At 36.2% G+C, this 23438-nt stretch overlaps 1 protein-coding gene across 1 annotated transcript in view; it reads right to left on the minus strand.

Annotated features, from left to right (window-relative positions):
• Nucleotides 1–23438, minus strand: part of CSMD1 (CUB and Sushi multiple domains 1) — a 2529117-nt gene that overhangs the window by 69005 nt on the left and 2436674 nt on the right. The window contains exons 53-57 of the mRNA XM_006866725.1: nt 17545–17733; nt 9155–9328; nt 7388–7570; nt 2066–2242; nt 1229–1408 (exon numbers count right to left, since the gene is read on the minus strand). Coding sequence (XP_006866787.1) covers nt 1229–1408; nt 2066–2242; nt 7388–7570; nt 9155–9328; nt 17545–17733 — 903 coding nt within the window. The remainder of the gene's footprint in view (nt 1–1228; nt 1409–2065; nt 2243–7387; nt 7571–9154; nt 9329–17544; nt 17734–23438) is intronic.

A 23438-nucleotide genomic window follows, 5' to 3' on the forward strand; every position in this document is an offset into this window, starting at 1 on the left:
CTAACAGCTTGCAAGCCTAATTCTTGTTTTTTTTCCCCTTGTATCACAATTAAGTAAGCCAATAATAAAGTAATAGTGGCAGTCATGTGCCGTGGAGTCGATTCCGACTCATAGTGAGCATATCCTGTACAGGGTTTTCGAGGCTGTCAATCGTTTCGAGAGCAGAAAGCCTCATCTTTCTCATGGAATGGCTGGTAGTTTCAAACTGCTGACCTTGAGTTTAGCAGTCCAACTCGTAGCCATTACATTATTGGACTGTGTTTAATCTTTGGCACAAGAGAAGTGCAACCTATGAAAATTCCCAGTCCTTGAACTATGTTCATCCATTCTCACCCTCCTTGTCACTACATAGGCCTAATCCAATTGATGTTCTTTTCTTAAGTCACTTTGTCAAGGTTGAGAGAGCCCTTTTGTTGTTATTGTTATGTGCTTTCAAGTTGGTTATGAGTCATAGCAACTCTGTACAGGATTTCCAAGGAGTGGCTGGTGGGTTTGAACTACCAACCTTGTGATTAACCACCCAGTGGTTATCCTACAGCATTACACCAGGACTCTGAGCATGCCCTGTTTTTGTTGTTGGAACTTAATAAGTTGAGTTAGCCCTGACTCATAGCAACCCTGTATAGTGATCAAAGGAGCGACTGCTGGGTTTCATCAGCTGAACTTTTGGTTCAAACTGGCGTTGTGGTCCAGTTCTTATCCTACAGTGTCACACCAAGCATGCCCTATTCTACCTAAATGTTCAAGTATGTGAGGCACCATCATTGTCTATATCTAGGTAACCACAAACCATTATGACACTAACATTTTCTACCATCTGCTGCCATTAATTGATGATTTTCTTGTCTTTCTAACTTTCTAACTCTAAATCCCTATGATTGTATTCACCAAAAGTTTTAAAATCACTGGGGTTAAAATGTTGACCAAGAGGCAGCAAAACATTTTGATTAAAGCACATACTCTATTAAGTACTAGACCTGACTTTGAATCCTGACTCCTCTATTTCCTGGCTGTCCAAACCTGAGCAATTCACTAAAACTCTCTGTGAGTCAGTTTTCCAACCTATAAAATTGAGATAGTATGAATATTAAATGACTTAATATTCATCAATATATTTATAAGAATTGCTAGTACAGAGAAGGCTTATATAAAATGCTTATAAATTGAAATAATAATTTAAGAAAGAGTGCTACACACATCAGTATGTTTGAAAGTTGGTAACACAGACCTTTGCAGACAGGCTTGCTCTGATTCCATGTACTGTCTTTAGTACAGCGAATTGTAGATGAAGTGACGGGTTCCATCAGATAGCCAGGATTACATTGATAGCTAACAGTCTTATTGAAGGTGAAATCAGTCCCAAAGTGAATGCCATTTGCCAGTGTACCTGGATCGCCACAACTTATAACTAATAAGGGGCAACAAAAAGAACCAGAGAAATACAGAGTTATCATGAAGTGAATTAGTCATGACTGCTATTCAGTCTGCTCATTTTGAGTTGCTATTCAAAGTGATTAAGCAGTGAATTATTACAAGAATACCAACCTTTGCCCAACAATTTTACTGACCTACTATCAGGAGGCAATGCATTTGTAATTACTTACTTCTATTCTATTGGTGATAAACTATTTTGATGCCAGATGCTATCCCTTGTCTATCATCCTTAATTAAGTATTGTGTGCAATCCCACAATGTTGGTCCAAGACAGAGACATAGCCAGTGACCAGAAAACAAAACATTGATTTTATTTATCAATAAAATATTGATAAAAAAGACTTTTTATCAATAAAAAGACTAAATGGCTCACATAAAGAGAGAAAATATTAACTTCTTTTTAGCCTCAGTTTATAATACACAACCAAATTGATCAACTAAACTAAATTAACTTCAAGTATAATAAGGAAGAGGAAATCATTTTAAAGTATTAAATAAAAATGGTTACAGTATCAAATCTACATTTTTATATGGGCTAAAGTAATAAAAAATGCTTTACATAAATGTATTTTTTTTTCAATAAAGACGATTTCCTGATAATATACTCAAGCCTATCACAACAGCTACTAACTTGTGCAGTCAGGAGCTGTGCCGGTCCACGTTCCATTGGCTGTGCAATGGCGAGTCATCAGCCCTGAGGTTTTATAGCCTTCCCAACAAGCATAGATGACAGAGCTGGAGAACAGTATCCCATCACTGCTGACAATCATGCCATTGGTGGGCGTGCCAGGATTGCCACAAGACACAGCTGTTGAGGAAATAAAAGCAATGACACCCATTAGTAAAATGACAAATATAAAGGAGCAAATGTTAACATTTTAAGACACTACATTTTAGTAGGCTACTACTATCAAAAAATAAGGGGCACATTATTATATATTAAGATTTAATATGTTTTCTATATGACTTATTTGTTGTTGTTCTTAGGTGCCATTGATTTGGTACTGACTCACAGCAATAGTCTGCACAGCAGAAACACTGCTTGGTCCTGGGCCAACCTCCCAATTGTTGCCACACCTGAGTCCATCGCTGCCACCAGTGTGCCAATCATTTTTGTTGGGAGTCATCCTCTTTTTTTCTGACCCTCCACTTTGCCAAACATGATATACTTCTTCACTGACTGGTGCTTCCTGATAATATGTCCAAAATGTAAGAGATGAAGTTTGGCCAACCTGGCTTCCAAAGAGCACTCTGGCTGTACTACTTCCGACAGATCTGTCTGTTCTTTTTGGCAGTTCATGGTACTTTCAATATTCTCCTTCAAACCCATAATTCAAATGCATCAATTCTTCTATAGTCTTCCTTATTCCTCTCCAACTTTACCATGCATATGGGGTTACTGAAAATACAATGGATTGAGTCAGGCACACCTTAGTCCTCAAACTGACATCTTTGCTCTTCAACACTTTAAAAAAGTCGTGTACAGCAGATTTGCCTAATGCAATACGTCCTTTGATTTCTTGACTGCTGCTTCCATGAGTGTTTATGGTTCATTTGAGCAAAATGAAGTCTTTATCAAGTTCAATCTTTTTTTCCATTGATATGGATGTTGTTTATTGGCCCAGTGGTAAGGATTTTTGTTTTCCTTACATTGAGATGCAACCCATACTGAAGGCTGTGGTCTTTGATCTTCATCAGTAAGTGTTGGAAGTCCTCTTCACTTTCAGCAAGCAAGATTGTATCATCTGCAAAGTGCAGGTTGTTAATGAGTCTTCCTCAAATCCTAATGTCATTTTCTTTGTGAAAAAGTATGGTGAAAGAATGCAACCCTGGCATACACCTTTCCTAATTTTAAATCATTCAGTGTTCCCTTGTTCTATTTGAACAACTGTCTCTTGATCTATGTATTGCTTCCTCATTAGTACAATTAAGTATTCAGGAATACTCATGCTTAGCAATGTTGTCCATAGCTGTTTCTGATTCACCCAAGTGAAAGCCTCTGCATATTCAATAAAGCACAAGTAAACATCTTTCTGATATTCTCTGCTTTCAGTCAATATCCATCTGATGTCAACAATGATATCTCTTGTTCCACATCCTCTTGAATCCCTGGAAGTTTTCTGTCAATGTATGGTTGCAACCATTTCTGTATTGCCTTTAGCAAAACTTTATTCACATTAGATATCAATGATATTGTCTGACGATTTCTGCATTCTTTTGGTTCACCTCTCTTTGGAATGGGTACAAATAAATAAATCTTCTAGTCACTTGAGCAGGTAGTTGGCTTCCAAATTTCTTGACATAGAGAAGTGAGTGCCTTCAGTACCACATCAGTTTGTTGAAAGATTTCAATTTGTACCCCATCAATCTTTGGTGCCTTGTTCTTTGCCAATGCCTTCAATACTCCTTGGACTTCTTCCTTCAGATTTATTGGCTCTTGATCATATGCTACCTCTTGAACATCAACCATTTCTTTTTGGTGCAGTAACTCCGTGTGTTCCTTCCATCTTCTTTTGATTCTTTCTGCATTATTCAATAATTTGCACATGTTGTTTTTTATTGTTGTTAAGTGCTGTTGAGTCAGTTCCAACCCACAGCCACCCTGTATAGGGTTTATGAGGTACAGTTGGTTAGTTTGAACCATCAACCTTGCACTTCAAACCGACTTTGTAGTTCAGTGTATTAACCTGCAGCACCACACCAGGGCTCCATCATTTGCTCATAGAATCCTTTATTACCAGAAGTAAGTCAATATCTAGATTTTTTCTTAAGAGCCCTCTGCTTGAAAAATGCGATACATTTTCTTCTCTTTTGGTTTTCTAACTCCAGGTCTTTGCACATTTCATTATAATATTTGACCCTGTCTTCTCTAGATGACCTTTGAAATTTTCTGTTCAACTCTTGTACCTCCTCACTTCTTCCATTTGCTTTACCATCTTTATGATGGAGAGTAAGTTTCAGAGTGTCTTCTGACATCCATTTTAGTATTTTCCTTCTTTCATGTCTTCTTAATGACTTTTTGCTTTTTTCCTGTACAATGTTCTTGATGTCATCCCAAAGCTCTTCTGGGCGTCAGTCTTTAGTGTCTAATGCATCAAATCTGTTCTTCAGCTTATCTCTAAATTCAGGTGAGATAAATTCAAAGTCACTGTTTGTTTCTTGTTAACTTGTTTTCATTTTCTTCAGCTTCAGTTTGAATTTGCATATGAGCAGTTGATGATCTGTTCCACAGTCTGCCCTTGGCCTTGTTTTGGCTGATGATATGGATGTCACATTTCTGAGGATTTTATAGGAAATAGTTTAATTTCTTACTTTAGAGAAACTAAGTACTATTTTAAAAATATTTTGCACAGTATAAGTTAAATACATTATGGAGTAAAATCCAATTAAGATCTCTTGAAATAAATGAATTCATCTATGCTTTTTAAAAACAGAATGCATAGTGTGTTATATTATTATAGCTTTATAAGAATCTGATTTCTGTGGAAAAAATATGACTCATTCTTAACTGTTTTAATTCTTTCCAACACTTTACTTTGCAAAGTGCTTGAGGTAAACTCAATATAGAATGTATTGGACCAAATGGTGCTTTGTAGAATAATTAATATTTCAGTTAGTTTTCTTGCATGTGGCAAACTTTGGGTTTTAGGACAAAAATTAAGCTTAAAATTATACTCAGCATTCTTGGAAAAATGTTGTGGTTTTTGTTTTTTTTTTTTAATTTCAGTAAGCTTTAGATTACCTCTAGAAATTTCAAATAGCTAATTGACCCATACCAATTATCTATTACACGTGAGAAAATACAAAAGTATGAATGTATTGCTACAGAACTTTAGAAATATTATTTTTAAAATATGAAAATGTGAAGCTACTGTTTCTCAATATATCCTCCATCTAGGTATTTCTATCTTTAACACTTCCCTGAAGATTTCTATACTCTTCTATTTACACCACATGAAAATGGAAGTTTTGGCATCATCAAGTGATTCAAATTGCATTTTTTTTTTTTCAATGTTCCTTGAATGCCAGGAATAAAATGAAGCCTGAAAGGGTAACTACATAGTTGTAGGTTAGGTAGGGTAAGGTTTCCTGATGAAATTTTTATAGGATTACTCTTGCAATCCTCAAAAAATGAGCTTGTGTATTGTGATGGGGAAATATCTATATATCTATCTATATCTATATATTCTGTACAACTGGCCTTTTTCTCACCAATGCAGTTTTAAATTTTCTTAAAACTTTCTTATAAAAAGCCCCCTTCCTTTGACTTTAAGAAAATGAATCAAGATTATCTATTGGAAATCCCAGAAAACAGTCACCATAACCTCTGAACTGACTTCTCTTCATTAATTAACTCACCCAGCAGATCCCTTCGGAAGCCACTGTTTTGATTGAAGCTACCCTTAATGAGACTCAGACAAGTATATTACTTAGAGAACTTGCCTGAAGACATACACTGTTTGCAGAAATACACTTATATATGTTTTGTTTGAAATAAATCGACACATGGATAAACTATAACCTTAAAGCAATACTTTTTGACTTATTGTTATACTGTAAATATAAAAATACTATAGAGGCATTACACAAACAACAATAAAAATTAGCATGAAGACTTTGTGATAATGACTCCATATAATTCACGTCTGGACTGTAAATTTTGTAACTATTTATTCATAATGTTTGTTGTTATGGATTGAATTATGTCCCCAAATCTATGGCTACTTGGGTAGGCCATGATTCTCAGTATTATATGATTATCCTCTATTTGGGGATCTGATGTAGTTTTTCTATGTTTTGGCAGATATGTAAATGATGTAGGATACCATAAATAGGATTAGGTTTTATCTTTTTTGAGATATAAAAGAGATTGACCAAGTAAGCAGAGATCAGAGGGACCTGACTACCACCCTGAAAGAAGAACCAGGAATGGAGTATGTCCTTTGGAGCAGCATGATTGTGGTGTAAACCTCCGAGAACCAGGAGAAGACTGATGACAAAGAACTTACTCCAGAACTGACTAGAGCCAGCAACCTGAATAGGGATATCTCCTGTACTGTGAGCGAATACATGTCTATTGTTAAAATCAGCTACTTGTGCTATTTCTCTTACAGCAGCACTAGAAAACTAAGGCAGAGTCCTTCAAAAAGTCCTGAATTATAAATGTGACAAATAAGTAAATTCAGCATTGATAATTTTAACTTTTAATTAGAAAAGCAAATTTTAAATTTTTATTATAAAACTGTTTTAACTTACTTTTGCAAATGTATATCTGGAACAAATTACAATATACAAAATTAGCATATATTGAATAAGAAATTTTTGTATATCATTTAAGGACATTCACCACTTATATTCACCAGTTATTTACATTTTACCTTATTTTATGTATACACAATATGCATCCTACTATTTTATTTCCATCAAATATTACACTCAAATCTGTTCAATCTCAAATATTATAGAGAATGCAATCCCAAATTCCTCCTCAATATAATAATCTGGATATTGACCACCAGCAGATTAGATAAAAAAATGTGAAATGAAATTTATTTCTCACCAAGGGCTTAAGGTATAATGAGACCAAACTGAAGAAATTCCTGTAAGTCTTTTACACTGTTTCCTAGCTTTATTCATTTAGTGTTAATAATCATAAAACTTTATTTTAAAAAAAAGTCTTGATTATCATCAAGAAAATATTAGAAAAAAGTATCACTTTTTTATTGTCCAAAGGATTAGGATGAGAATAATATGATCTTTCTAAATCAGGATCTCTTCATACAGTCGGTCATATTTTTTAATGATGCTCTTATAAATTTTGGAAAAGAAAATAAAAGTTGACTTGACCAGATAGTTTAACTCTAGATTTTCTGTGTAAAGTTACCAGTAATTTCAGGATAAATGCTATAGTTTTAACTTTAAATCTTAATTATTTTAAAGGGATCTTACTTACCTTCACACACAGGCTGTTGTCCTGACCATGATCCATTAAATAGACATGTTCGCTCAGGAGAGCCCCTTAACTGGTAACCCATTTCACAGGAAAAACGGAGAAGGCTTTTTGTTTTAAATTCATCCCCAAGCCTAGAACCATGTGCTGGAATTCCTGGATCACCACAAAATCCAGGATTATTTCCTATTGATAAATATATAAAGTTTGTAAGACAAGTTTCTAAAATTTTTAATGTTAAAAAAATGAATAGCTATTTAAATGCATATATAATATAGATTAAGGCTTTATAACCTCTAGTATTCTTCATTTTTTAAGTGATTACTTTTGTAGTAAAATACATATTACAGAAAATTTGCTATTTCAACCAGTCTTACATGTACAATTCAGTGGCATTAATTACAGTCACTATACTGTGTAACTGTCACAAGTATCTAGTTCCCTTGCAAAAAAATGTTCTCACCCCAAACAAACAAAAAAAAAAACCCAGTACCCTTTAAGTAGTAACTCCTTTTTCTCACTTTCTCCATCTTCTGTTGTCCACTGACACACTTTGGTCTCTAGGCATTCCCTAATCTAATCTAGGTATTTTATGTACGTACAATCATAATGCATACCATTAACTTTAAATACCTTTTGAGTCTGACTTATTTCACTTAAAATAATGTTTTCAAAGTTAATACACATTGAAGTACATATCAGAACTTTATTCTCTTTATGGCTGGCTAATACTTTCTGACATTCTCTAATAGAGATTTCCACTGTTATAGCACAAACTTAGAAAAATTTAAAAAATTGCCTCTTTGTAACTAAAAACAGCTGTTGTTGATTTTGTTTGGTGCCAATGACTCCATTCCCAACTCATAGCAACCCTGTGCAAAGCCAAAGGGAACATTGCTGGACCTGCACCATCATCACAATTGTTGCTATGATTGAGCTCATTGTGATAGCTTCTGTACTGGTCCATTTGCTGAGGGTCTTCGTTCCTTTTTTTTCAATGACTTTACTAAGCATGATATCCTCCTCTTGGGATGGAGCCATCCTGATAGCAAGTCCAAAGTACTTGAGACAAAATCTTGCTATCTTCACTTCCAAGAAGAGTGCTTTGGTCCTCAAAGTGACATATTTGCTTTACAGTACTTTAAAATGTTTCTTTTGCAAGAGATTTGCCCAACACAATATGTCATTTGATTTCTTGATTGCTGTTTCCATTGACATTGATTGGGGATCCAAGTAAAATAAAATCCTTTACAACTTCAGTATTTTCACCCCCCCCCCAAATCAAAATAACCCATTAAAATACAGTTATGAGAATAAAGGATATTCTTTTGTTAAATGTAAAGCACTAGAGATGATGAATACAGTAAATGTAACTGGAAAGATAGGTATAAATACTAATAGGTGAAGGTTAAATTGTATTGGGGATGTTTTTTGCTGTTAAGTGCTGCCAAGTTGATTCCAATCCAGAGCGGCCCTGTATAGAGTTTCCAAGGAGCAGCTGGTGAGCTTGAACCACCGACCTTGTGGTTCAAATGGCTTTGCAGTCTGACACATTAGCCCACAGTGCCACACCAGGATACAAACTGTTTAATGAGGTTTGTATCCTGGTGTGGCAGGTTTCAGAGGAGCTCCCAGATAAAGTTAGACTAGGAAGAAGGATATATATGATAATGATGATGATATATAAAAATGACATACTTAGCTAGAAATGGAATAATGAACATTTCAAATGATTCTTCAATATTTCAAATAATTTTTTAATTCCTCTACCTGTACAGTGGGGTAGCGTTCCACTCCAGTGACTATCTTCTTGGCAAACCCTAGTGTTGTTGCCTATAAGACTCCGGCTTCCTTTGCATGAGTAGTAAACTATGGATCCATATGTAAACAGGTCTCCAGTTAGGATAGCATTGGCAGGAACCCCTGGATGTCCACATGATATAGCTTAAGGAGGAAAAAATGTTAAATGATGAGTGAAGGCAGTCCCCAGTATTCCAATGCCAGATTTATATTACAATTCTGAACCAACCCCTGTAAGGTTTATTACATTAAAAATTTAAGGTACATATAATTTTTCATAATATCATATAGCAGGTACTGCTTTTGAAGTGCATCAAAACATTATTATTATTATTATGTCAAAGATGTTTTAGTTTATCTGGAAGAGTTTCTTTATTGCTTTTTCTGCATAGAAAAGTACAATATATACTAAGACAAACATTTAACTAATGTTAGATATCCACCACTTGTCTCTCATTTTGTTGTACTGTGGTGACGTGTTGTTGCTGTGATTCTGGAAATTTTGCCACAGGTATTTTAAATACCAGCAGAATCACCCATGGTGGAAAGGTTTCAGATAAGCTCCCAGACAAATTTAGACTAAGAAGAAAGAGACTACTTCTGAATCTTTGGTCACTAAAATCCTTGTAAATAGCAGAGGAACACTGTTAGACAACACTAGAACATTCACTATTGAAACATGAAGAAAAGCACGAGAAATTTGTCAGATATAGTGCTGGAAATAGGAGCCACTCTGGTTGGAAGGTACTTAAAATACAAGTGGGGAAGAGCTGCCTCCTCAAAGTAAAACTGTGGTGACACAAATGATGTAAAGCCTTAGGTTCTTCATTTGCTGGTGGGGAAAAAAACTCAAAAGAAGGGGAAACAGCTACAAACATCCATTAATAATTAGAACATGGAATGTATGAAGTATGAATCTAGGAAAATTTCAAAAATTAAATGCATAAACATCGATATCTTAGGCATTAGTAAGCTGAAATGGACTGCTATTGGCCATTCTGAATTGGACAATCATGTGGTTTACTTTGCTGGAAATGACAAATTTAAGAGGAATGGCATTTCATTCATCATCAAAAAGCGTATTCGGGAGATCTGTCTTGAATTACAATGCTATCTGTGATAGGCTAATATCCATGTCTAAAGGAAGATCAATTAATAGTACTATTATTCAAATTTATGTACCAACAACTGAAGCAGTGATGATGAAATTGAAGGATTCTACCAATTTATTCAGTCAGATATTGACCAAACATGCAATCTGAATGTATTTATAATTACAGGTGGGTGATTAGAATGCAATGATTGGAAACAAAGAGGAAGGATCAGTAGTTGGAAAATATGACCTTGTGATAGAAATAATGTTGGAGATGGCATGATAGAATTTTGTAAGACCAACAACTTCTTCATTACAAATGCCTTTTTTGAACAGCATGAAAGATGATTACACATATAGAACTCATCAGATGGATTACACAGAAAACAAATTGGCTACATTTGTGGAAAGAGATAATGGAAAAGCTCCATATCATCAGTCCAAACAAGTCCAGGGGCAGACTGTGGAACAGACCACCAATTGCACATATGCAAGTTCAGGCTGAAACTGAAGAAAAGTAAAACAAGTATGCAAGAAAATTAAAACAAGTCCACAAGTACCACCTGAATTTAGAAATCATCTGAAGAACAGATGTGATGTATTAGGTAGATACTGATGACCGAAGACAAGAGGAGTTGTTGGATGACATCAAGAACATCATATAGAAAGAAAGCAAAAGGTAATTAAGAAGAAAAAAAAAGAATAAAAATACCAAAATAGATGTCAGAAGAAACTTTGAACTTGCTCTACAGCAAATGGAAGAAAAGAGGTAAAAGAGTTGAATTGAAAATTTCAAAGGGCAGCTCAAGAAGACAAAATCAAATATGATGATATGGTCAAAGACCTGTGGTTAGAAATCCAAAAGAGAAAAGCATGATGAGCATTTTTCAAGCTAAGGGAACTGGAGAAAAAATTCAAGTCTCTACTAGCAATATTGAAGGATTATATTGACAAAACACTGAATGATGCAGAAAGTATTAAAAGAAGATGGAAGGAGAGGACTCTAGGACCATCAAGGGAGAAAAGCAGGAGTAGAATATTGGGCCCTAACCAGAGAAGCAGCAAGACCAGAAATGGAGGCAGAGATGAGGACATGGAGAGATAGAGCAGCTGAGTACTCATGGAAAGAAAAAGGTTGTGTGTAGGTAGCCAGGAGGCAGCCTTGTAGAATGCGCCCATTGGTTGTTTAAATGATTATATATTCCTCAGTTTTTTTGTGTACATTTCCCCAAACACATACACATATACAAAGAGGAAACAGAAGCAAACACTCTTGAATGATGATGCAAGGAGGAGATTGTAATCATTGCAATTAAACAATGAGTGTAAAACCAATGTTCTCCCATGCTCAATTCACAATACAGACTTAAAAAAAAAAAAAAAAAAAGAATGTGGAAGGAATACATAGAGTCATGGTACCAAAACAGAAATGCTGAATGTTCAACCATTTCAAAAGGTAGCATATGATCAAAAACCAACAACACTGAAGGAAGATGTCAAGTGCAATGAAGGCCCTGGTATAGTGGAATAGAACTGAAAATTTGCATCAAACTGATGCAGTAGTAGAGGTACTTACTCATCAAAGCCAAGAAATTTGCAAGACAGCTACCTGTCCAACAGACCAGAAGAGATTCATATTTGTGAGTATTTCAAAGAGAGTTGATCCAACAGAATGTGTAAATCATTGGACAATATCATTAATATCACACACAATTAAAATTTGCTACAGATAATACAAAACTGGCTGCAGCTGTACATTGATAGAGAACTTCTAAAGGTTCAAGCTGTATTCAGAAGAATACATGGAATAAGGGATATCATTAATGACATCAGATGCTAAAGCAGAGAATGCCAAAAAGAGGTTTACCTGTGCTTTATAGAATATGCAAAGACTTTTGATTGTATGGATCATGACAAGCTATGGACAACATTGTGGAGAATGAGTATTCCAGACTACTTTATTGTGTTCATGAGGAACCTGTACATAGACTAAGAGGCAGTTGTTCTAACACAAGGGAACACTGAATGGTTTAAAATTAGGAAACATGCACACCAGGGTTGTACTCTTTCACCATACTTATTCAATCTTTATGCTAAGCACATAATCTGAGAAGATGGATTATATGGAAAAGAACATAGCATCAAGATAGGGGAAGACTTATTAACAACCTGTGATATGCAAATGATACAGCTTTGCTTGCTGAAACTCAAGAGGACTTGAAATATTTACTAATGGAGATCATAGTAATCCATATGGATTACACCGCAATGTAAATAAAACAAAAATCCTCACCACTGGGCCATTAAATAACATCCATATAAAGAGAGAAAAGATTGAAATTACCAAAGACCTAATTTTTCTGGAATCAATCATTAATACTCATGAAATCAGCAGTCAAGAAATCAAATGACATATTGCATTAGGCAAATCTGCTGCAAAAGATCTCTTTGAAGTGTTCAAGGGCAAAAATGTCATTTTGAGGACTAAGGTGTGACTGACCCAAGCCATTATATTTTCAATAACCTCATATGCATGGTAAAGTTGGACAGTGAATAAGGGAGGTCATAGAAGAATTAATGCATTTGCCTTATAATGTTGTAGGAGAATATTAAAAGTATCAAGAGCTGCCTAAATAATAAACAGATCTATGTTGGAAAAAGTACATCCAGAATACTCCTTGGAAGCCAGGATGACCAGATTTTTGTCTTCTATACTTAGGACATATTGTCAGGAAGGACTAGTTCTGGGAAGGATGTCATGTTTGGTAAAGTTGATGATCACAGAAAAAGAGGAAGACCCCCTAATGAAATGGATTGACACAGTGGGACCAGCAATGGGCTCAAGTGTAGCAGCGATTGGGAGGTTGGTGCAGGACTGGGTAGTGTTTCACTCTGTTGAGTAAGTATAGGGTCACTTTGAGTCAATACTGACTTGATGGAACCTAACAACAACAACATTAGTTATGAGTAGTAAGAAACTAACTGTTCAGAGTTATGTACAAATTTGACTGAAAGGGAGATTTCGGAATGGAATTTGTTTATAATCCAGGGACTGCCTGTACATCATTCTGGTAAAGTGCTTTGCAGTTGTGAATCTCCCATATAGACATTCATACAAAAATCACCTATTAAAGAAAAATATTGAAATATATTGGAGCTCTGGTAGCATAGTGGTTATGAGTTGGGCTGCTAACCACAAGGTCAGTAGTTCAAAACTACCATCCATTCTAAGGGAGAAAGATGAGGCTTTCTGCTCTGGTATAGATTCACAGCCTCAGAAACCCTATACAGGGCCATTAACATTCAGAAACAATGCCACACAGCACCCCACCACCACCACCATCAACCTGACATATCCTTATAAGCAATCTAGAGATGAACAATATTATTTTCACAAATAATATATTTATTTCTATGCATAGTCATATATTGCTGAAGATAAGAAAAGATTCTGTCTGTGAAGATATATTTAATCTTAAAATAACTTTGCTTGAGGTAGAAATTTACATTCAAGTTTTAAGAGATAAATCTATACTGCTTAAATAATTTCCCCTTACCCTTAACTGTATTCTAAATGATCAGTATTAAATACATTTGAGAAAAGAATTTATGGGTCCATCAAAACTTTCATGATTTCTTGAGTTACTTTACAATTTTATACTTTGCTTGGGAATTAAAATATTGTCAAATGTGGTTACTCTTTTAGTTTATGCATCTAGGAACACAATTGGAACAATTTTTCTTTGAATATGTGGTGGACTAATGTTTCTGGTAGCGTAGTGGTTACGAATCGGGCTGCGAACCTTAAGGTCAGCAGTTCGAAACTACCAGCTGCTCCGCGGGAGAAAGATGAGGCTTTCTACTCCCGTAAAGATTTACACCCTCGGAAACCCTGTACAGGGTCGCTATGGGTCGGACCCGACTCAACGGCACTTAACAACAACAACAACAATGTTTAAGTAGAGTTCTGGTGTGGCACTGTAGGATAAACACTGGAGTGCTAGCCACAAGTTAATTGGTTCAAACTCACCAGTTACTCCTTAAAAACTCTATATATGGTTGCTATGAGTTGGAAACAACTCAATGCCATTTAATGATAACTATAATGTTTAAGTAAAAGAATAATAATAGATTAAGGACCAAGTGATCCCTTAAGTTAGTCTGAAAAATAATTTCAATGTTTCCATTATTTCAAGAAAATTGTACTAAATCAGGTCCATAGTCTACTAAGAAATTATCCGCCAAACAGACACATTCTAAAGCCTAGCTTAATACAGGATGGTTGTGGTAATGCACCATGGAGCTGATTCTTACTCCTACTGATCCTGCATAGGGTTTCTGAGGCTGTAAATCTTTATGGGAGCAGAAAGCCTCATCTTTCTCCTGTGGAACTGCTAATAGTTTTGAACTGTTGACTATGAGATTAGCAGCCCAATTTGTAACCACTAAACTACCAACACAGGATAGGAGAGATTATCTCTTCTTTCCATAAGGTCCTAAATTTGGGTTAACATTGGATCTATTTTTGGGCTATGTGCTAACAGTTAACTGGACTGCATATGAGTACCAATGAATTACTCAGAGGCCATTGGTTTAACATCCTAGAATGAATGTATTTGATCACTAGCAATTCAAATGTATTATCAACCAAAGAGGTAGATTTAAAAGACTGAATGATACTACCTCTCCCCACATTCTAGAGTAATTGCATTTGGTCACTAGCAACCCAAATGTGCTATCAACCAAATAGATAGATTTAAAAGACTGAATGACACTACCTCTCCCCTGAGCACCATAAGCTCTTCCTGTCTTTTTACATGGACATTCATTTCTATCTATGAGGACCAGATTGTATCTGCATAGACTCCCAAAAAGAATCCAATTGGACATGAATCAGTAAAATGGTTGGCAAATGACCATTTCCAGGTGATAGGAAAGGAGAAATAAAAAATCAGTGAAACAATATAAAAGCAAAATTAGATATGAAACTTAGCTGCTATAGAGCTTGGAATAGCAAAATTCTCCTGTGAGATCTTTCTAGTCCCACATTCATGGCAATTCCAATTGTTAATGACCACAAGTGGTAGGAACTAGCCACGTAGGAAATTGAGAGTCAGTTAAAACCCAGTTCCTGGAGATGTGAAAAACATTAGCATTGTTGCAAAATCTAATTCAAGTCTCATAAAGGCAGAGGGAAAACTTTAAAGAATGTTTTGTAAAATATAAACAAACACAAAAACCTACTCAATTTGAAAATAATCCCAGGTGGGAAGGCACAGAAAACCAGTGTTCAGATAAAATTTGATGGCAGTTAGAATATATTAAAAAGACCTGTTGTGATGCTGTAGGATAGGCACTGGATTGCTAATCACAAGGTTGATGGTTCAAATCCACCAGCCTCTACTTGAAAATCCTGTGGAGGGTCACTGTGAGTTGAAACTATCACAAAGGCAATTAACAAGAGCAACATAGTAAGTTTCTATGTCACATAGGCTTAGGATTCATTTTTAAAAGTTATCACTTTCTTCATGAAAATGAATTGCATTTCTGTAGTCAGAATTTGAAACAAATTTCAGAGTAGATTGGCAGGGGCTGTGAAGGAGAATAAAGTCTTCAGTTCTAATCCATTATGAAAATGTACTTAGCAATGTTATAACTGCAGTAGGAAACTGAATTTTTGTTGTTGTTGTTTATAAATTCAATTCATAATCTATATACCACTTCCCTCTGTCTATATGCATAGCAAATATATACTAAAAGATCAGATTTTGATGAAAACATTACTTCATCTCAGTCTGGTCTTGGTGGTGGTGGTTATGTGTCTTGGAGTCAGTACTGACTCATAGAGACCCTGTACAGGGTTTCTGAGGATGGAAATCTTTATGAGAGCAGAAAGCCTCATCTTTCTCCCGCAGAACAGCTGGTAGTTTCAAACTGCTGACCTTGTGGTTAGCAGCCCGATTCATAACTACTATGCTACCAAAGTCGGGCTGCCAACCTCAAGGTCAGCAGTTTGAAACTACCAGTGGTTCCATGGGAGAAAGATGAGGCTTTCTGCTCCCATAAAGATTCACAGCCTCAGAAACCCTGTGTAGGGTCACTATGAGTAGGAACCGACTCCACAGTACTTACCAATAACAACAACCAGAGCTCCTTAGATTATCATTATTATTATTATTATTATTATTTTAGCTAAAGGACAAGTTTTTTTTTTTTTTTCAAGTTAAATATATATCAAGATTTTGGCTATATGGATAAAATAATGTATTATTGTTAATCTACATGATATAAAGTAAACTGAATATCAAGTTTTGAGGGGAACTGTGGCAAACTATGGAACACTGTTGACACACTGGTTCAAGAGCTTGACTGCTACCTAAAACGTCAGCGACTTGAAGCCACCAGCCACTCCGCCACTCCACAGGAGAAAGATGTGGAGTCTGCCTCTGTAGAGATTATAACCTTTGAAACCCTATGGTTTCCAAATACTCTGTCCAACAGAGTCACTATGAGTAAGAATTAGCTCCGCAGCAGTAGGTGGGTGGTAAGCTACAATTTTGTTTGCGCAGAAGGAAGAGTACCTCCATGTTTTAGAGTTATCTCTCCTCCTCATAATTTAACATTCAAAAAGATGTTACTATCAAGATACTTTTTTTTTTTTTTTTAAGTTTATCATAGTCAATATAGATGAGACAATTATGGACTGGTTCATGAGATCCACGTTAGGCCACTCAAAGAATTCCACACTTATAACAACAAATGCTAGGCCTATAAGTGGAAACCTCATCCCCTCTGAACCTATCAGAACCCTCAACCAATATTTCAAAATTTGGAATTAGAGAAAGTGAAGCTAAGGACTGTTTTGTGTTAGAGTGCCTGACCCTGTTTGAACTGTCTGGAAGAACTGATGTGCTAGACTGAATAAGGTAGAGCAGAAGTAATAAATAGACATGAAAGAGAGAGTGAGTCCAAGGAGTGTCCAATAGCATGGGTCCACTTCTCTCTGAGGCCATGGCCCTCAGATACGTGATTATTTCAGGGCTGCTCCCTGCCTCTCCTTCCCCCATTCAGACCACCTAAGTCGGAATTCTTGTCTACTGGCCAGTCTGTCTAACAGTATTGGAGGAACAGATACAATTTGTGATGATAGGAGCAGAGCATAAAAAAAAAAAAAAAAAAAAAAAAAAAAAACTTTTTTGATTACATGGGGAAAAAAATATTGTGTTAGTGCTTTGTCATACAAGAATCCATAACAATTCACACTTACCCAAACACTTAGGTAAAGAACGATCCCATAGGCCATTTGCCATACACGTTAAGGCAGATGATCCCAATAAGTAAAATCCCTTCTTACAATGATACATAACACTGATTCCATATTCAAAACTCTCAGGAAAATTTTGCTGTCCATGACGAATGGCATTTTCCACAAAGCCAGGATCTGAGCAGTTCACCACTGGAAAATAAAACATTTTATATATCATTAGATACAGCTGTAAATTATAACCAAAACATATCAGGGGGGAAAAAAACAAAACAAATTCCTCACCATCTGATAATGATCATAAAATGAAAATATTAACATCCAAGGCTTATCATGACATTTTATTCCCTTGATGAATGAACTCCAGTTACTCCTTTGTATCATTATGCTTCAAATAATGCCAAGCTTATAAATCTATTGGCTGCCTTATAAGTTTTAACAACATGAAACTAATTTCCTTTAACTATTTCTTAATAACATTTTTCTTTTATATAGAAATTAAAATTCGTTTTCAAAGTTAATGTTTCATACAATAAAAATTATAAACAAAAACAGACTAAAGACAGAATCATTTAAATATTTTAGGGCAGTATGTAACACGACCATCAATTACTTTTACCCCTCTATGAGTATTAATACTTCAATATGTGAGTCTTAAGGAATTTCTGTTACATAGTTGAAGCACATAAAGCTAACAATTATTCGATGGACAGTTAATAGAAATGTAAATCAAGCCAGCCTCTGATTTAAGCCCCTTCCCCTTTAGAAACAGTCCCACAGTGAGACAGTCGGCTGTGGCTTGTAGGACATGCTCTGGTTAATTTGAATGGAACTCTATTAGCCTGAATGCCTGTTGGCATCTGTGAGGGAATTAGCAATGTGCTCTTCCAGGTGCAGAGGAAAAGAAAAAGCCCCTGATTATCTCATGCTTTGACCCACCACACCAGTGAATGAGACAGCTGCTATGGAAGCTGCATTCTCTCCAGATATTTCTGGCTCAGAAAAGGGTTGTGCAACTAATTCTCAGGCAGCCACTGCAAGTATTGGGTTCCAAAGGCTAAAGGCAAGTCCCTTACCCAATTTGTGCATTTGATTTCTTCTTTGTAGTAAGAGGAAGGCATAGAGAAGAATAAAGGATTCTAAAGGTCCCTTTTAGTGCTGTAGAATAATACCCAATGATTTATAAAATAATTCTGAGTCTATAGAAGAAAACCTTGAGTTATTTAGGGTCCATAAAAAAACATTTATGGAGTATTGGCAGATATTTTTAAGACTTCATAGGAGCCCTGGTGTGGCACTATAGGATAAGCACTAGAATGCAAGGTTGGTTTGAACTGCAAGATCAGCAGTTCAAATCCACTAAATGCTCCTCTGAAACCTTACACAGGTTCACTATGAGTTTGAAGCAACTCAGTGGCACTTAACAGCAACAACAACAATAGTGAACGCAACCACTGTTTGGAATCAAAATCAAACCCTCTGAAATAGCAAGAATTACCTACGGAGTGAAAAATCTATTAAACCTGAAAGATTATTTATTTATATAATCATTAAAATAACTTCATAGGCTCCTTTTCATACTTGGGGCTGCATGTCAAGCACAGGAGACTAAGAACTACTTCTCCTGTGCTGTATTTTCATAAGAAGCAAGGTTTTTCCTTGGAGTGAATGTTAAGGAAACCTTATTGTTCATATTTGTGGTTATGCTCCTCTTAGGAGGCAGTAAAAATAAATAAATAATAAAAATGAGTATTTTAATGGTTAGAGTAGAGAGAGTCACTAAGGAAATATAAGTTAGAGATATTGAGAAATTCCTCTACTAGGAAGCCCAAAAGATAATAAATGGCCCACAGGACTTAGCATGTACAAAACAGACCTTCATTTTATTTTTGTCCCAACTTCCCTTATATGGCCTAATTGTATGGTAAGAAATGGGAAACATACAAAGCAATTACCAGGAGGGGTTTGGAGCTCAAAAGAAAGCTGAGGATGAAGTTTTTTTTTTTTTTTTTTAAGTGGGACAGAGGGATCATTGTCAGAGAAACAGTTTTTGTTGCATTAACAATGAAATCCTGCCATATGCTGTCCTTTTAGGCTGAGAAGTGGAATGATTCCTGCCAAGACTAGAGTATGGGGATTTAGAATACGTGGATTTTATACCAAATTGCTCTGAAATAATGTGATAGACTTTTCTCTTCCCAATGGTGGCAAGTGTACATGAAAGAAACGGGTCTACATTAGCGGCAATTATTTCTGAAATTTAAATAGTATTAAAATTACTTGCAAAGTATATTAAAATGCTTAGTCCTGGGCTCCTCCACATATTTTCTCACCTAGATTGTTTGTTGTTATGTGCCGTGAAGTCGGTTCCGACTCACAGCAACCCTGTACAGGGTTTCCGAGGCTGTAAATCTTTATGGGAGCAGAAAGTCTCATCTTTCGCCCGCCAAACAGCTGGCAATTTCAAACTGCTGACCTTGCGGTTCACAGCCCAATTCGTAACCACTACGTTACCAGAGCTCCTTCCATAAATTTCATCAGCATCCCATAAATTTAAATGCTAGGACTGAAGAACAAGATTCACTTCTGAATTAAGAATTTCCAGTGAGAAACGTACGATAGAATTTGCATATTATTTTTAGTGGACTGAGACAGCTTGTGTGTAAAGAGTCCTCAGAATTTTATCTGGAAGTAATACAGACCAATCCTATACCTAGTAAATGTTCCTAGAGTCCGTGAGCAATCATTATTTGTTGTCTGAGTGAATAAGCCCACAATTCACAGGGTACCTTGTATGGTATAAATATGACATTGAAAAAAAAGAAGAAAAATACAAACTGGAGGAAGAAAGTAAAGAGCAAAGTAGAGGCAACAAATGTAGCACATTTGTGACACAAACGATTTCCCCGACTGTCATTCTGTGACAATTAGTCACACTTCTATTCTCTGACTTGTAAACAGATAGTAACTGGCTCGATATTTTCTTAACAATCACCTAGATTACAATCTTTAAAATATTACCCACCATCTTTGAGTGATTCTGATTCATAACAACGCTCTGCTCTGGGGCGGAATAGAATTGCTCCATAGGGTTTGCAAGGCTGTAGATCTTTATGGGAGTAGATAGACTTAACTTTCATTCACAGAATGACTGGTGGGTTTGAACTGCCAACCTTGTGGTTAACAGCTCAATGTTTACCCCTACAGTTCTTGACCATGATGAAAATCCCATGAGCTTCTATATTGTTTATTGCTAAGTATTGTCAAATCAGTTCCAACTCATGGCAACCCTGTATAGGATTTCCAAGAAGTTACTGATATGTTTGAGCCACTGACCTTGCAGTTAGTAGCCTAATGCTTATCCTATAGCACCATACCAGGACTTCAACAAATTCATCTTTAAATTGGAATAGGTACACAAATATCATAAATCTTCAAGTACATCATTTAGTCCTATTTAGAGAGACAGAAGTAGCATCTCTTTGATAGTTCTCCCTATTTAGTTCTGAGGCACCACTGGAAGATTGAAATGTATCTATCTGCTGGGAGAATAATTATGGCAAGAATAATTTTACTTACTTGAACATGGCAGAAAAAAAACTTAAAAATATTTCAGATCATTGCTGACAATGGATATATTTTGCCTTATGGAGAGGAAGTTACCTGCCAGAATTGTTAATTAAAGCCTAATCAATACAGATTTCCAGTCTGAATCCCTTCTCCTATTTTCTGCATGATTCATATCTAGGGATCTAGTAGATTGAGACTTGTATGACTGACAGATGTCAGCTGCAATGTGCAAAGTATAATGAGGAGTCAAATTACTGAATTATATAAAATGACCAATGAATCTAATGCTGTGAAAATATATCAGACCAAGTCTGAGGACACTGAAACTGCTTTCCAAACTTGGTTTATGACGTCAAGTTAGGGTAGTGCACCAGAGAGAAATTTAATACGCTTAATGTGAATGTCTGGAGTCCTGGTGTGGTACTGTGGGTTAATGTGCCAGACGGCAAAGCCATTTGAACAGCAAGGTTGGTGGTTCAAGTTCACCAGCTGCTCCTCGGAAACCCATAGGGTCACTATGGGTCAGAATCGACCCGACAGCACTTAACAACAACAATGTGAATGTCTACACCTCGTGTTAACATCTTACCCTTCATTACTCCAAACTTCTACTTGATTGCCATGCGATAACAGGAGACAGCAAACTGAATTTTATCAGGTGGAGAAAATTTTAAGTACCTATATCATATATACTTGATTGAGTATGGAAAAGTCCATATGGGAACAACAAGTATATTCTATGAGTTTGTGTACTCGTGGGAGAAAATGGGCTAAATTACTATAATTGTAAGTAACATACTCAAGTTTACAAAAGTAATTAGCTGCAACTGTGTGAGGAACTTTGAATTCCAGCTTACATTCAATATAACTTATTTTTAAAAATACATATTTCTTGATTATATGAATTCCAAATGAATTCCTATTTTTTTGGAGAGCACCTTCTGGAAATATTAGCTCTCAAACACATTTCTAGGTTATAATTTAAGGCTTTTCTACTTTACATATGTAGTTCTGGTGTGATGCTGTAGGAAAAGCACTGAACTGAAAGGTCAGTTTGAATAACAAGGTCAGCAGTTCAAACTCACCAACCACTCCTCAGAAACCCTCCACACGGCCATCATGAGTCAAAACCAACTCTACAACACTTAACAACAACAACATCTCTACATGCACTTCTTTGTTTTTGGTGTCAAGTGCCATGGAATAAGTTCCGACTCATAGTATAGGGTTTCCAAGGAGCAGCTGGTGGTTTTAAATCACAGACCTTGTGTTTAGCAGTCCTGTGTTTATCCCACAGCACCACAGCAGAACTCCACATACATTCCTTACCCTCAGAGAAGTCTAGTTTAAAGACAACCAAATTAACATAAATAAAAATGCAAATACGCTGCTATTGCTATTGTTAGTTGCTATCAAGTCTATTTGGACTCACAGTGACACCATGTGTGAAGAATATATCGATCAGGTTTCCAAGGGATGGACTTTTGGGAAGGAGATTGTCAGACTTGTATTCTGAGAAGCCTTTTGTTGTTGTTGTTGTTGTTGTTCTTAGGTGCCATCGTGTTGGTACTGACCCATAGCGACCTTATGCACAGCAGAATGAAACACTGCTGATACTGGGCCAACCTTACTATTGTTGCCATGCTTGAGTCCACTGATGCTGCCACTTGGCCAGTCCATCTTGTTGGGGTTTTTCCTCTTTTTCTCTGACCATCCATCTTACCAAACATGATACCCTGCTTCAGTGACTGGTCCCTCCTGACAATATGTCCAAAGTATAAGAGACAAAGTTTGGCTATCTTGGCCTCTAAGGAGCACTCTGGCTGCACTTCTTCCAAAATGGATCTATTGGCAGCCCATTGCACTTTCAATATTCTCCTGCAACACCATAACTCAAAGACATCAATTCTTCTACTGTCTTATTTATTCACTGTCCAGCTTTCGCATGCACATGAGGTTATTGAAAACACCATGGCTTGGGTCAGGCGCACCTTAGTCCTCAAGCTGACATGCTGGGACCCTCCCCCACTCTCTGTTTACTGAATCTCCTTCTGGCTGACTCTTCTTTGCATCCCACCCACCCCACCCCCATTCTTAATCCCAACTTCTGTCCCTCCCTTCCCCTCTCTCAGATCCTGCCACCAAAAGGGTTAAACTCTAGAGAAGCCTCTGGATGTGTGCAAATTTCAGTTAGTAGTTGGGAGCTCAGCCATTTGCATCTTCCAGGGACTTGACAAGAATATACTGATTTACACTTAAACTATTCACTTTCAAGCTTGCTCAAGTCTATTAGCAGTCTCTTTTATCCAGTTATTTCACTATTCTCT

Source organism: Chrysochloris asiatica, unplaced genomic scaffold (genome assembly GCF_000296735.1).
Source record: "Chrysochloris asiatica unplaced genomic scaffold, ChrAsi1.0 scaffold00095, whole genome shotgun sequence".
Taxonomy (NCBI): domain Eukaryota; kingdom Metazoa; phylum Chordata; class Mammalia; order Afrosoricida; family Chrysochloridae; genus Chrysochloris; species Chrysochloris asiatica.